The 14,030-nt window shown below is 56.3% G+C and overlaps 5 protein-coding genes across 5 annotated transcripts; 4 read left to right on the top strand and 1 right to left on the bottom strand.

Moving 5' to 3' along the window:
• Positions 1–708: 708 nt before the first annotated feature.
• Positions 709–2,275, top strand: COL26b_000838 (uncharacterized protein; the record flags this gene model as incomplete). The annotated part of the gene is made up of 4 exons (XM_053173802.1): positions 709–781; positions 848–969; positions 1,019–1,181; positions 1,230–2,275. The coding sequence occupies 4 exons, from the start codon at positions 709–711 to the stop codon at positions 2,273–2,275; spliced, it is 1,404 nt and encodes a 467-aa protein (XP_053042359.1).
• A 584-nt stretch (positions 2,276–2,859) lies between these two features.
• CHOL2 (Phosphatidyl-N-methylethanolamine N-methyltransferase) lies at positions 2,860–3,672 on the top strand (the record flags this gene model as incomplete). Its single annotated transcript, XM_053173803.1, has 4 exons — positions 2,860–2,920; positions 2,998–3,037; positions 3,092–3,108; positions 3,158–3,672. 4 exons carry the CDS (start codon positions 2,860–2,862, stop codon positions 3,670–3,672), a joined length of 633 nt encoding a protein of 210 aa, XP_053042360.1.
• A 1,112-nt stretch (positions 3,673–4,784) lies between these two features.
• Positions 4,785–6,686, top strand: COL26b_000840 (uncharacterized protein; the record flags this gene model as incomplete). The annotated part of the gene is made up of 3 exons (XM_053173804.1): positions 4,785–5,220; positions 5,271–5,784; positions 5,882–6,686. 3 exons carry the CDS (start codon positions 4,785–4,787, stop codon positions 6,684–6,686), a joined length of 1,755 nt encoding a protein of 584 aa, XP_053042361.1.
• Positions 6,687–7,262: 576 nt separating this feature from the next.
• Positions 7,263–9,238, bottom strand: COL26b_000841 (uncharacterized protein; the record flags this gene model as incomplete). Its single annotated transcript, XM_053173805.1, has 4 exons — positions 7,263–7,500; positions 7,552–7,936; positions 7,986–8,356; positions 8,409–9,238. The coding sequence occupies 4 exons, from the start codon at positions 9,236–9,238 to the stop codon at positions 7,263–7,265; spliced, it is 1,824 nt and encodes a 607-aa protein (XP_053042362.1).
• A 3,049-nt stretch (positions 9,239–12,287) lies between these two features.
• COL26b_000842 (uncharacterized protein) lies at positions 12,288–13,430 on the top strand (the record flags this gene model as incomplete). Its single annotated transcript, XM_053173806.1, has 1 exon — positions 12,288–13,430. One exon carries the CDS (start codon positions 12,288–12,290, stop codon positions 13,428–13,430), a length of 1,143 nt encoding a protein of 380 aa, XP_053042363.1.
• Positions 13,431–14,030: the final 600 nt, after the last annotated feature.

The following is a 14,030-nucleotide window of genomic DNA, read 5'->3' on the forward strand; positions in this document are numbered from 1 at the left end:
AAGGGAGCATTGTCGCTGGGCCGAGATTTGGACGTTTGGAGTGGACGAACAAGACAAAGCAGCAGGTTGGGCGCAAAAGAAAGCTTCCCCGTTCAGTTGCGAATCGCGGCATGGGTCCTCTTCTGGTGGCACGGGAGGTAAAGTACTCTGTCACAGGTATCGCAGCTCCATTCCAGCGCCAGAGCCAGAATCAGCGATCCCGGCCCACCGTGCCCAGTGACTTCACAGCAGGCGGGACCCCTGGGAGAGCGCTGAGCCCAGGCGGGTGCCAACCGGGCCACACCACCTCGGGATCGGGAAAAATGGGTGCCGACAGCGAGGTCGCTGATTGGCCACTGCCCCAGATGCGGTCATGGTGTATGGGCCCAGAGTGCCCTGAAGGAATGGGAAACTGGTTCTCGCAGCGCAGACGGCCAGCCTTGCCGCCCGCGTGATTCTCCTCCCGCCTCGTCACAGAGACTGCGCGCAGAAATTGAGGGCTACTCGTCCTACATCTCTCCCACACCACACCACCACGTTGTTCAAGCACGTAAATGCCTCCCTTTCGACCGTCCTCCGATCCGAATCGCATCCCGACCGCATTCTACTGAGTATTTTACTCCCATCACTCCAGAACCCTCTCCAAAGACGGGCCCTCTCGTCTTCGCTGCCGACCGACCTCCGTGATCGCTCTGGGCTCATCACCAGGTGCAGACGCACAACGGCGCAATGGCGACACAACAGATCCTCTTCGCCGAGACCGTGGCCGCTATGAAAAAGGCCCTCAAACGCAAAGCTTACGGTACGCGACCGAACACACTCTGACGCCCTTCACTGTCGACGTAACGTTCTGACGACTAGCCCCCAGAATCCGATTCTGACGACGAGATTGACCACTACGGGAACCGCGGCCACAAGCTTAAGAAGCGAGCCCTCTTCTCTCACCAAGGCCAGCTGGTGCCTCCCACTGGCCCCGAAGTCTACAGCGAGGTGCGTCGCGCCCCCCCTTGGGCGGGCGAAGCGGTGCTGACAACCACAGGTGATCGACTACGCTGGGCAGCAGCGGACAATAATCAGTCGCAATCCCCCGATTGTCGACGACGAGGGCTACGAGATTGACAGCGACGATGACGAGGAGCGCATTCAAGAAGCTGTCGCTTCCGCCACAGAACTCGACCCCTATGCCAATATTCGCATCGAACGTTAGTATGCTCTGTCGACACCGTAGAGACTCCACTGACCCTGCCCAGAGATTCTCGCCCCATTGACCGCGTCGACCGACCTCCCGACCCATCCCACCCTCTCGAAACCATTCACCGCCAAGACCCTGAACGAGATTACCGACCAGGGCTGCGAAGTCCGGCGCAAGGAGAACAGGTCGCTTTGGAAGGTCAAGCACCTCTACACAAGACTATGCGGCGACTTCACCTGGGTGCCGTGTGGCATGATGGTGGCGCCGGACGATGTGGAGCTCTACTCGTCCGAATACCTGGAGCGCGAGTATTTGCGCGGCATGAAAGTCCTTCCCGAAAAGTCAGAGGTCTCACCAGCGACACTGAACGGCGACGCGATCCCAGGACAAGCGCCGAACGGCACAAATGGGGAGCCCTCGGGCGACAAAGACAGCGGGGACGGGGACGTCACAATGACTGACGCCGCGTCAGACAAGCCGGAAGGCCGCAAACCACTGCCGGACAAATCCGCAAAGGATGGTGCCAAAGCGGAGGGCGACACATCGAAGCCTACCAACGGGGAATCATCAACCCCTACAAAAGAGGGAGAGGAGGCCACTGTCGACAAGAAGCAGAAGCAAAAGGCTACCGACGTAGAGATGCGACACGCGAGCGCAGCTCCTCCATCTCCCCACGGCACAGTTCAGGCCGGCGGCAACGGCACAACTGCGCCGTCAATATTGTCAGACCAGATGGAAGAAACCTTTGTTCACCCATTCTTCCGGCCGCCTCCCAACGTCCGTCCAGACCGAGATGTGGGTCTACCGGACCCCGAAGCCGAGGATATCCGCCGGTTGCTCGCGCTGTACGTGCAGAAGCAGGAGGAAATCTGCCGTGGAACGACAAAGCTTCACGAAGGCCTTCTCAAGGCCAATCGCCTGCGCAAAACGGTGCTGGCATGGTCCAAGGCGGAGGCGCACAGCGGGCCGAACAGGGACATGTCGGACGGCGAGGACTGGTACGACAAGGAGGAATGGGGCTTGACCGAAGACCTCAAGAAGGGCCAGGACGACGAAGAGGAAGACACGGGCACAGTGGCCAAGAAGACTAGGAATCGCAGGTGAATTGTGCCCAGGCATTGTTGTTGGCTTGCTCCGACGGGGTGGTTCTCTGTCGGATATTTTGAGGTTGCGGTTGATACCCATTGCGATTTAGCGACGGCGCCATGTCATATTAGACTCAACATTTGTTTCTTTGCTCGCCTTTGAAGACTTTGTGTGTGTGTCCTCTACCGGCCTTTCGGTATTTCCGCCCAGGCCTCTTTTCTCCGCGAGCTCGGGTGCATTGCCTTGAGGGAAACAACTGGGGCCTAGCTGTTCTGCCTTGCCCCCGTTTACAGCGTCCGGTAAGTATCGGCTACGGCGGGGAGGGGAGGTTGGCCGTACCCCATGCCTCCAAGGCCACCAAAACCCCAGCGAAGAAAAGCAACCCCATGCACTTGTGCACTCACTACTGCGTAATGATGCGACGCTATGGCCAGGTGTCCCCGCCGACATAAATACTGGTGGAGCTGAACTCTGTCACAAGCAAATGCGCACTCAGAACCTACAACTGTTCTCAACGGTTTTTCCCACGATTTTTGCTCAGCCAGAATTCGACCAGTTCAGCCATTTACCTCCAGGTTTTCCCCTGATTCAGATCCTAAACCATGGCGCCTGTCGACATTGAACCTAAGGCGGTGGTCGACTTTGACCAGAAGAGCTTGTTCAGTACGTCATGTCGTCTCAGTGGAGCTTGGGCCTCTGGAGCTCACATCTTCGTCGACTCTGCTGACCGCGCCGGATAGTCTCTGCTGCTGCTATTGCCTTCAATCCTCTGTTCTGGAAGTAAGTCGACTGTCCCTTGGTCTGCCGTAAAATTGTTGGCTGACAAGTGCATAGCATCGTCGCGAGACAAGGTTCGTTGCGCCGGCTCCGCCTCCGAGTGACCCCATCTAACCGAACCAGAGTACAACAACAAGCTCCTGACCAAGCTCTTTGGCGGACGCTCCCAGATTGCATGCTATGGTCTGGCAATCACGATCTTTTCGCTCGGAATCTTCCGTGATCTTCTCTACGAGCGGGCCTTGCGCTTCCAGCCCTCACACCCGTTGCTCGCGTCCGACGCAGTGACCTATGCCGGGTACGCCCTCGTCGCGTGCGGCAATGTGCTCGTTCTCTCCTCGACGTGGCAGCTGGGCATCACCGGCACGTTCCTCGGTGACTACTTTGGCATCCTGATGGACAGCATTGTGACTGGCTTCCCGTTCAACATCACCGACGCTCCCATGTACAACGGCTCCACCATGAGCTTCCTCGGCGCCGCCCTCATCTACGGCAAGCCCGCCGGCATCCTGTTGACCGTGTGGGTCTTCATCGTCTACAAGATTGCCCTGAGCTACGAAAACCCCTTCACGGCTGGCATCTACGCCAAGAGAGACCGCGAGCGTGCCGCCGGAAAGGAGACCAAGAAGATCAGGTGAATGCGTGAATAGAGGCCCGCAAAGCTTCAACAGCAACCCCCATAAATCTGCACCGTCGCTCTGGTTCGGGGCCGAACGTCAGGCCGGAGTGACATGGGTGTACGGAGACACGGAGACAGGGGCCCGCCCGGGGAAAACATAGACGAGATGGGTCCCGGTGAGCCAGGTCAGCCCGGTGAGCTGCTGACCGTCCCAATGTGCCGGCCAGAATCAAGTCAAGCCAAAAACGGCCCGCCAAGAACAAGAGATCAGCCTTCAACAGAGAGCGGCTGGTGAATAGCGTTCATAAAAGGACGAAGAACTTCGCTTCTAGTCAGGCCGAACCTAGAGGCCGACCCAGCAAATACAAAATTACTTGACAAAAAAGAGGGCTGCGCGCCTTTCTTCACGCCACAAACCCGTACCACACTCTCTAGCCACTCTCATACTGAATCTTGCAAGCCATGCCGTAATTGCAGTTTTTTTGCCATGCTGATTGCCTCTAGCATGTGCCATCTGCGTTCGCTATTCCGAACCCGGCGGCCGGGTCTCAGGCATTTCCGGTCCAGAAGCCATGCCCTGGCCACTAGTGGGCGGCCGTCTTTCTCGAAGGCAACTCGCTCACGGTCTCGCCCGACTTCACTCTAGCCAAGAAGGACCCTTGAGATTGATTGTCTGAACATGGAGAGCCAGTCACACTCTCCATCATTCCATGGCCCTGTTTCGGGGCGTCCCACTGGGCCGGACACGCTTCAACCGCGGCTTGCCTATGACGAGGGATATGTCTCAAACGGAGGAGGCCGGTTTCTCGCAACGGCCGCATTCGGCATGCCCTACCGTTGTGAAGGAAGTCGAGTTGTTTGAGGTGATGCTTTCAGCCGGCGAGTCCTTGACCTGACAAAACTACTTGGCCTCCAGTCCTTCCGCCTGGATCGGCCGGCTTTTGTCTCCCTTTCTTTTTTCCGTTTTGTCTGTTCCCTGATGTTGCCGAGGGGCATCTAACGCCGTACGCTCGCTGTCGCCCATGTTGACTGTGAGTCTTGCAGGATTAACACCTCGGGCCCTCTCGACGGAACTGATGTTCGACAGCTTCGAGAATCCGCACGTCTGATATCGTTGCTGCCCGGAATACGATGACGCCCGCCTGGCTAGAAGAGCCCCAGCATGGGAGCAACTCGCGCAGGAGCAGCGCGAACCCCTTCACAGCGGACTACACAATCGACCAGACCCTGCATGGGCTGTCACATACGGATCGTCGCCGCTCGAGTTCACACACTGACCGCCGCCGCTCGAGGCGGCTGACGATAGAGATTCCGCCAGATTTTGTCCGCCTCGATACCATTCCCGCAACACCGGGGCCGTCGGAGAGCACGTTCAAGCTCGACACGCCATTAGGGAAGGAGTCGAGGATAGACTTTGAGCCAGTGGCCCTCCTGTCGGGCCCCACGCTTCCTTTGCCAAGCCACTCCTACAACAAGAAGAGGCCGGGTTGGTTCAATCGAAGATGGAGTGACCTCGTCGTTTTTGGCAAGTTCGTTGGGCCAGGGTTCATGATTGCCGTCACATACAGTATGTTACTTGAAAGAATCACGGAACGCAGCCAAGCTTACAATCTGCAGTTGATCCCGGAAACTACGCAACCGACATCTCAGCCGGAGCATCCTACCACTTTGATCTCTTGTTCATCGTCCTCGTGAGCAACCTTATTGCCATCTTTCTCCAGAGTCTCGCCATCAAACTCGGCACCATCACCGGTCTTGACTTGGCCACCGCTAGCCGTGTGTTTCTCCCGAGATGGATGAACATCATTGTCTACGCCCTCGCGGAGATTGGCATCATCGCGACGGATATGGCGGTGGTCATCGGTACCGCCACCGCATTACATCTCCTCATCCCCAAGCTACCGCTCCTCGCCTGCGTTATCCTGACACTCCTAGACGTTGTGTTCATCGTGATATTTTACCGCCCAGACGGCTCCATGCGTGGTCTGCGGCTCTTTGAGATTGGCGTCTGTTTCTTGGTGCTAGGCGTCGTCGTCTGCTTCTGCATTCAGCTCTCGCTCATCCAAAACACCACTGTCGGACAGGTCTTCCGCGGCTACCTTCCTTCTGGCTCCATCATTCAGACTCAGGGGTGAGAACTATCACACATATTACGCTTTTCCCTTTGCTAACTCGGCCAGATTGTATCAATCCTGCGGCATCCTCGGTGCAACAGTCATGCCGCACAGCTTACACCTAGGCTCCGGCGTCGTCCAGTCCCGCCTCAAAGACTTTGACATGAAAGAAGGCAACCTCCAGGAACTCCCCCGCTCCGACACGATGACGACCGTCGACAGCGTCCAAAAGGTCTTCTACTTCCCCTCCATGGCCGCGATCAAGCACTGCATGAAGTTCTCCATCGCCGAAATCACCTTCTCGCTCTTCACGTTCGCCCTGTTCGTCAACTCGGCCATCCTCATCGTGGCCGGCGCCTCCCTCTACCAGGGCCAGACAAGCCTCGCCTCGGACATCTTCGGCATGCACGACCTCCTCGCGAACAGCATCTCCTCCGCCGCAGGCGTCATCTTCGCCTTCGCGCTGCTGCTCTCGGGCGTCTCGGCGGGCCTGGTGTGCACCATCGCCGGCCAGCTCGTCAGCGAGGGCGCGCTCAACTGGCGCATGAAGCCCTGGCTGCGGCGCCTCGTCACGCGCGTCATCAGCGTCACGCCCGCGGCCGTGATCTGCGCCCTGGCCGGGCAGCAGGGGCTGAGCAACGCGCTGAACGGCACGCAGGTGGTGCTCGGCACGGTGCTGCCCGTCATCACGGCGCCGCTGATATACTTTACGAGCTTCAACAAGTACATGACGGTCGTCCCCGGCGCAGCGAGCTACGGCAGCGACACCGGCGTCGTGCCGGCGCGGAGGTTCAGCACCGTGGGCGTGAAGATGGCGAACTCGTGGTACGTCAGCGTCGTTGCGGTTGTGATTTGGTTGGTGATTACGGTGATGGTCGTGTCGAACCTGGTCATGCTGGGGTTAAATACCCAGAATTAGGGGTAGTAGGTGTATGATTAACGATGTTATGACTCGGGTCTTGGATGTAGGATTACGGTACATAGTATTCTACGGGCGATGACTGGGTGATGGTTGTAGATAATTCCAATGAGCGAGCTGTTGTTATAATTCACGATAGGACACTAGCTGTACCTGCAGGTGAAAATGGAATCCTGGTTAGATAAGTTTCGCCCTCCAGCAACATTCATGCAGATAGAACGGAACCGAGACTTGTGCACATCACCCTTCGAGACATGAAAGGCCACGAGAGCTGAGTGAGCCTATTGATGTCTTCAACGTTCTGCCTCGACTGCGGCTTGTGTCAGAAGGGTAAGGTTCGTTCCTTCAAGAGTACGGAACTGCCTTTTCCAGTGGTACCTCACAGCCTCAACGCTTCTTACACTTCAACTAAGAGAGAAGTACCGCGCATGAATCACCAAGTACCAGTACCCTCGGCAAATGAAAACGCCCTCTTTTCTTTTTCATAAACATCGTCAAAAGTCGTCTCATCAAGTCCTAGGCTTCACCCTTGGTATCTCTAAATGTTGAAAGCAAAGAATCAGAGTAGAGCATGTCTCAAGCCGATGCGTTCAGCTTCTCTTCCTTGGGCTCAGCGGCATCGCTCCCGTGCGTCTTGATAATCCAGTCGAGGAACGCGTCCCACAGCTTCTTCCACTCCTCGGTCACCGCCGCGCGCTCGTGCTTGTCCATGCAAGAGTGCTCCAGGCTCCATTCGATGAGCTGCCTCCAGCCGTGCAGTGTCATGTCCGTCTTTCCCACCATGGCCTGGTAGAAGTCATGCGAGAGGCTCGATCTGTGGTGTTGTCAGCTGGGTGTCTTCTAAGCCCGTCGCGAGACTAAATACCTGAATATTGTTCCGTTGTCCGAGTTCAAAGTGCAATGCACATTGTTCGCGAGGAGGTTGTACATGGCGTGCCCCGAGATCCTCGGCGTCAGGCCAAGCTCCTCATTTGAGATCGGGCACACCTCGAGGCAGACCCCCCTCTTCTTCATGTGCTCCATAATGTAAGGATGTCTGGCCAGGGAGAACCCGTGGCCGATGCGCTTAGAGCCGAGCAAGAGCGCGTCCACGATGTTGCCGTCGGTGTCGTTGCCAATATCGAGCGTCTCTCCGCAGTGGAAGAGGAAGGGGATGTCGATGTCTCCGCAGTCCTTTTTGAACTCGAGGAACTCGGGGATAAAATCCTTGAGAGGCCGCCCCTTTGACTCTTCGCCAACCAAATCGAATCCTGCTTCGTCAGTATCGAGTGCTTGTCGACATAAGAGTTGTAGACTTACCAGCCACCCACTCAGGCCACATCTTTTTGAATTTCAGACACTCTGCCAGCGCGGCTTTAACCAGCGTATTACTCAAAGACCGAGGCGTGCAGTAGATAATCTTCATGCCGCCAAAATACTTGTCATTGCCGGCCTGAAACTTGCGGTACTCGTCAATGATGAGCTTCATGATGCCCTCGTTGTCGATTTGCTCTGTGCCGTCGTCGGTCCACAGGTTGTTCGCCGCCATGAAATTTGGGCGAATCTCAGCATACTGAATTTTATCACGTACAAAGTCCTCGAGGAGGGCTTTGGTATATTTACGATAGGCCGTTTCGTAGTTGAACAGACCCTTCATCATTTGGGTGCGGGTATTGAACTTGTCCCATGCCCTGTTCACTCCTGTTAGCATCATCAACCCCACACAGATAGGGGTGCAATTACCCCTGAACCGTTTGAAGATAGCCATGCGCTTCTTCTTCATGGAAAACCACTTTACTCTCGAGCCACTTCTGGGCATCGCGGCCATGGAGCCTTGGGAATTCACTGAGGAACTGAGAATACTTGTACCACAGTCGGTTCTTGCTGTCCGGGCAGTCATATTCAGGGGAGAAAATATCTCCTAGTTTCTCTTTTGAGGGCGCGATGATGGAAAATTGAATTTTGCAGCGGTCGAGGGCGTCGTCCTTCTTTGCACCATCATCTTCATCTTCAGCGGGCGGCGCCAAGGAAATATCGCTGCTTATGAACATGCGGTCCATGTCCTTGGCGTAGTTTAAGAGTACCGAGGGCTCTAGGCAAGCATTGAAATGAATATGGAGATGTGCTCCCTTTGGCATCGCGCATGCGACCTCGAACAGCTTGGTCTTTTTGATCTGGTCCAGGTTGGAAAGAAAGTGGTCGGCCGGGAATCGAGGGTGTTTCTGACCCCCCCACCCCAGCCTTGCGTCAGCCGCGTCATAAGTAACGCGCTGGTCGTCTGCCTTGAGCTTCTGGATGATGGCATTTGCGTTCCGCTCCTTGAGCGAGGCCTGGACGGTGGCTTTGAAGTCAAATGAGAGGGTGGCCTCGCGACGCTGGATCTCGTTTCTCTGGCGCAGGTACTCGTCGACGTCCATCTCGGCAGCGGCGGCGGAGGAGACGGCTCTCGTCCTCGGGCGGGGCTGATCGAGGACGGTGGTCCGGCGACCCTTCTGGCCGTGGCCGACGTGGCCGTTGCCGGTGCCGTCAATGACTCTATCATGGGCATCAATCATTTCCTGGGCCATTCTCATGTCTGCTTGATGACTGGGTAGGATGTCGGGTGTGAGTGCGGATTGGTGGCGACGGCGGTGGTTGGAGAGTTTCTTCTGTAAACGTTTAGAGGAGTGTCGTGTGAGTGTGGTGCTGTCCCTTCTACCCTGAGCATCTTTTTCGCCAGGCGCATCGTCCTTTCCAATGTTTGAGCATAGGCTCCCCATTAATTTTGATGAAGGTCGAAAATAAACTTGATGAAAGCTCTTTATGAGGTCTTTTGAGCGAGCGGTATCAGTGCGGCGGTAACGATCACCAAAGCGCTTTGTCGCAATGAATGAAGCCTTTAATTGTCTCTGTGTCGCACATGGGCTACGGTCGCAGGGCAATGCATTCAATTATCTCTTTTGGCTGTCCCCTGTCTCGACCCTCATGGCAAGTACAGCAAGTGGAAAAAGAGTGAGTCGCTAGTCTTGATGGTCAAAGAAACGGCGCAATGGAGTGAGTAGGGCAAGGCAGTGAATGAGGTGGAGGGAGAAAGGTACAGTGAATTGGAAAAGTACCTAACGAAAGAGAAATGAGTACACGTTGGAGAGGTCTGCAGCTGGTCAGCCAAGCTAGAGCGCGCGCCTTAAAATTGGCAGTAACTGAAGCCAACATCAGCCAACTGATGGAACTTCTGAGGCAACCGCAGCCCGGTCCAATGACTAGGTCCGGTTGTCTCTTCGCAATGCAGGCTAGGTAGAACCGTCGGCAGGCTCGTCGTTTGTAGGCCGTTCGGGGCTGGAAAGAGCTGCGGTGGGACTGAAAGTGAGCAGGCTGGGGAGCCGGCAGAAGGAGGGGCTACTGCCTGGTACTAAGCGCCTATTACCCCATGTGGTCTAGCGTCGATTACATAAATTAGGCGCGGCCATTGGGCTGATAGGAAGGCTTTTCTCATTCGCTCTATCTTTCCCATGTCACAAGTGTCACTTGCCGGTAGGTAGGGCAAAGAGAGGGAGGGATTTCAATCGCTGGCCAATGCCAGATCATTTCTTTCTTGGCATTTCTTTGCATCGCCAAAGCGGCACGTAACTATCTCATCTCACTTTCACCGGCAAACGCTTTTACGACTTGACGCTTTCGGCTTCATATCACAGCCGTTTGGATGCCGTTTGGAGATGTAATAGGCTTTTTGTTTCGTATATCAGCAAACAACAAACCGCAAAACCCAAACCGGCGTCGCCGCTTTGCCAGCTCTCTCCCTGCCGTATGAGTCTTCAAAGGTCTCGTGTCATCCACGGCCACACTCACTCGCTTCCCTGTCACTCATCGCCGCCATGCCATGACCACAACTCACAGGGCCCAGTCCGGAGACCAAGCCATCTGCCAGGGGCTTTCCGCATGGCAGCCACAATGAGGCTCTGTACAAATACCCGGGGTACAGATGGTTCCCAGGAAACTGGAAACTCTTCCACGCACCCCTGCTAGGTCGTCTAGACCGATTCATCGGTTTTCAAGCGGCCTCATCGAACGCACTACCAGGCAGCAAGGCTCATGGCTGCGCTAGAAGCATGGCTATTGGGTGGTTCCATCTCGCTACAGTCACAGCCACCGGACGGTCTTGACATTCATCTATCAGAGAGGCCGCATCGTATTTGACACACGCGACCCCGCGACTTCTTGGTAGCTGACTGGAGTGAGAAAAACACCACTTGTATGCGCAGCCACAACACCAGGCTCATGATGGATTCCGCTAGCCAGTCTAGTTCATGAGGTCTGAGAGGGTTTTGCGTCATGCGGCCGCTTTCTGAGGAAGAAGTGAAAGAAGTGAGAATCAGTTATACGGAATCCTTTAGCAGGGCGCAGAGCAGTGTCTCGCACCGGACTTCCACACGGTTGATCATGGACGCATTCATCGCCATGATCATAATGAACGGCCGTTGAAGGGAAGGCGAGAATCACAATTCCCACCAAGGATCGCCTTTTCGCAATTGAGATATCTCGAGAAACCACCGGTAGGGCATGACAGCCATCGCCTATCGATGAGCCACGAGCTACGAGGGAGCTTTTGTGGGGTTTCCATCAGTCCTGCCCGCTGACCAGAATCGTCCATTTTGCGCCGCAGAGATGCAGCTACACCAAAGCATCAGTCCATGAATGGTTTCTACTTTACGTTTCTTCACAATAGGATGTTGTCTGTGATCATCAACGGATGTTGCACCGATTGAGAAGGTCATCCCATGTGAGTGCAGTTGCTGATGCTAAGAGATGCATCGGGTGGAAGTGTGACGCAGGGGTCACCGCGACCTTCCTTACATCGAACATCAACAGCCGATTCCGCGCTCGGCGCTCGCGACCGCCGATACGACGGGGCGAAAATCCAACCATTTAATTCATGGACGATTCATCGCTGTGGCAGCAGACCCGGAATTCCCGGTGTGGATCCAGCAAAAGGAGGGCATCAATAACACGAATGACTAGGAAGTCCGGGATTTCCGCCGCAGCGTACGTCAACCGAGTGGAAACCAACTCCTTCTCATCACCATGATGTGCCGTCCTACAGACAACATCCCTTCCAGAATGGAGTTCCATTCGGTCTGAACTTCGGTCCCTATTCGCCGCGGCGATCTTCGGCTCATCTATGCCCTGGTTCACGTCATGCTAGATTCCCGTCACCCCTGTGATCTCTATCTTCAGAATGGGACGAACAGCGGGCCGATGGCTACGAAACGGGACCGTTTTGGTGGGCAACGGAAGGCTTTGCATCAAGAAACATGTTAGTCAGCGGGGCCTTGGAAGGGAACAGACGCGGTCTCGACGTCCGCGACGGCCTTGAGCGTGGAAACAAGCAACATCTGCTGCCAGGGTTACACTCGACGGGCGCCTCCTTTCGTTATGGAGCTGGGAAGAAGCGGCTCGGACTCCGAGCGAATTGTGTATAGTCCGGCCACATCCCGTGGCAGTTGTCTTTTCCCCTTTATAAGCCCTATCGTTCGCGATTCGGGTGCTTGTGAGATCCTCAACCTCAGTCGTCGTCGATCCATTCTCTCGCTCAAAGTCTCTCGCTAACCGTTCGAACCCACCCGAGTCTGAGTCCAAATCGCCAACATGAAGTTCATCGCGACCCTCGCCGCTGGCCTCCCCCTTGTGGCGGCAGCTCCCCAGGGCCCCTTTGCCAAGGCCAACAGCACGTCCAAGGACCTCGTTCTCGACCAAGCCCCCAACACTTCTCAGCCCTACGTCCTCCGCAAGGGTGCTGGCCGCGCCGTCTCGGTTGGCGACCAGGTCTACCGCTTCTCCGTCACCGGCAATGCCTCCGCCGGCGCCTTCACTCTGATGCAGACCAACGCCCCCGGATCGACCGAGCTGGGCGTTCTTCCTCACATCCACAAGGCGCACTACGAGAACTTCTACTGCTCCAAGGGCCAGTTCCAGCTCTGGGCCAAGACCAACTCGTCCGGAGAGCAGGCCCGCCTCCTGACCCCGGGCGACTACGGCGCGGTGCCCCACAACACCATCCACACGTTTCAGATCACCGACCCGGACACCCAGCTCACGGGCGTCATCCAGCCCGGCGGCTTCGAGGAGCTCTTCGTCGCCATCGCCAACTCTGAGTTCAACTCCTCCACCGGCTCCGAGTTTGTCCCCGCCACCTCCAACAGCTCTGCCGGCTCCAACCCCGACCTCATCTCTGCCCTCGAGGCATTTGACGTCTACGCGCAGCTGGACTACAGCCCCCGCAGAGACCTGGTGAACGGCACCGCCGGCGGCGCGTCGACTTGGCACACCGCCGCCAACGAGCTGGCCGCCGACGCCGTCACACCCAACTTCATCGCCAAGAACCGCGGGCCCAAGTACCTGAACGCCGACGGCGGCATCTACCACCTCATCGCCCCCTTCGCTACCGGCAACCAGACCGCCGGCAACTTCACCATGGGAACCGCTACCATCAGCCCCCTGCTGTCCAACCAGACCGCCACCGAGGCGAACCTGAAGCAGCCCGTCGCCTTCCAGCTCGAGGAAGGTGCCCTGGTCGTCGGCGTTGAGGGCTACGACCCCGTCACCCTGATCCAGGGCGACGTCGTCTTCGTCCCCGCCAGCACCCCCTTCACCTACTACGCCTCGGCCGCCTTCACCAAGTTCCTCTACGTCAGCGGTGGCGGTGAAGGCTTCGACTACCAGCTTCTCCAGAACGCCATCCCCTGGGAGTACGCCACGTACCCCATCTACGCCGGTCTGACTGTCCAGTAGATGGGCGGTAAGGAGGCAGACCGTGATCCTTCCCGAGATGTGTTTTTTCTACTTTCATGTACAAAGTTCATCTATTGTTGATACCCTCGGGATGAGCACCCGACAAGCCGCATGAGGCCCTTGGCTTGGTGCAAGGGTACCGTATGCATAGTCTAGATTCAATCCACATGAGGCCGTTTTCGTTGCGGTACCGTATGTACACGATGGTCCCTGTTCCGTTCATAAGCTAGTGACACTGCCCCCTTGTAGACTCGTGATGTCTGTTCTGTGGTGTTTTGGGCGCTAGGGATCTCTGCAAAGGTTTCGTCGTTGACGCCTGGCTCGTGTTCAACCAGGATTTGCAATGATCGTGGAGAAGCCAAGGCGCCACTGGTAAGCTTCGCGGACAACACAGGTGTGTTGGGATCCTGGATGACCCATTGAAGACCAAGGCTGACTGCTCAAGTTTAGTAATATCGGTATGCCTTGATGCGTTTGAAACCCAGTGATCCTTGGAATAGAATTGAAGCTTGTTCGAGTCTCCACGAAATCGAAATTGGTCGGGCCTCGGGGCTCCAAGCAAGGCAGATCGACTGCAGGAACTCATTCTCACGAAACGAG

The sequence above is a fragment of the Colletotrichum chrysophilum genome (genome assembly GCF_026319265.1).
Source record: "Colletotrichum chrysophilum strain AFK26 chromosome Unknown scaffold_3, whole genome shotgun sequence".
In the NCBI taxonomy this organism is placed as follows: domain Eukaryota; kingdom Fungi; phylum Ascomycota; class Sordariomycetes; order Glomerellales; family Glomerellaceae; genus Colletotrichum; species Colletotrichum chrysophilum.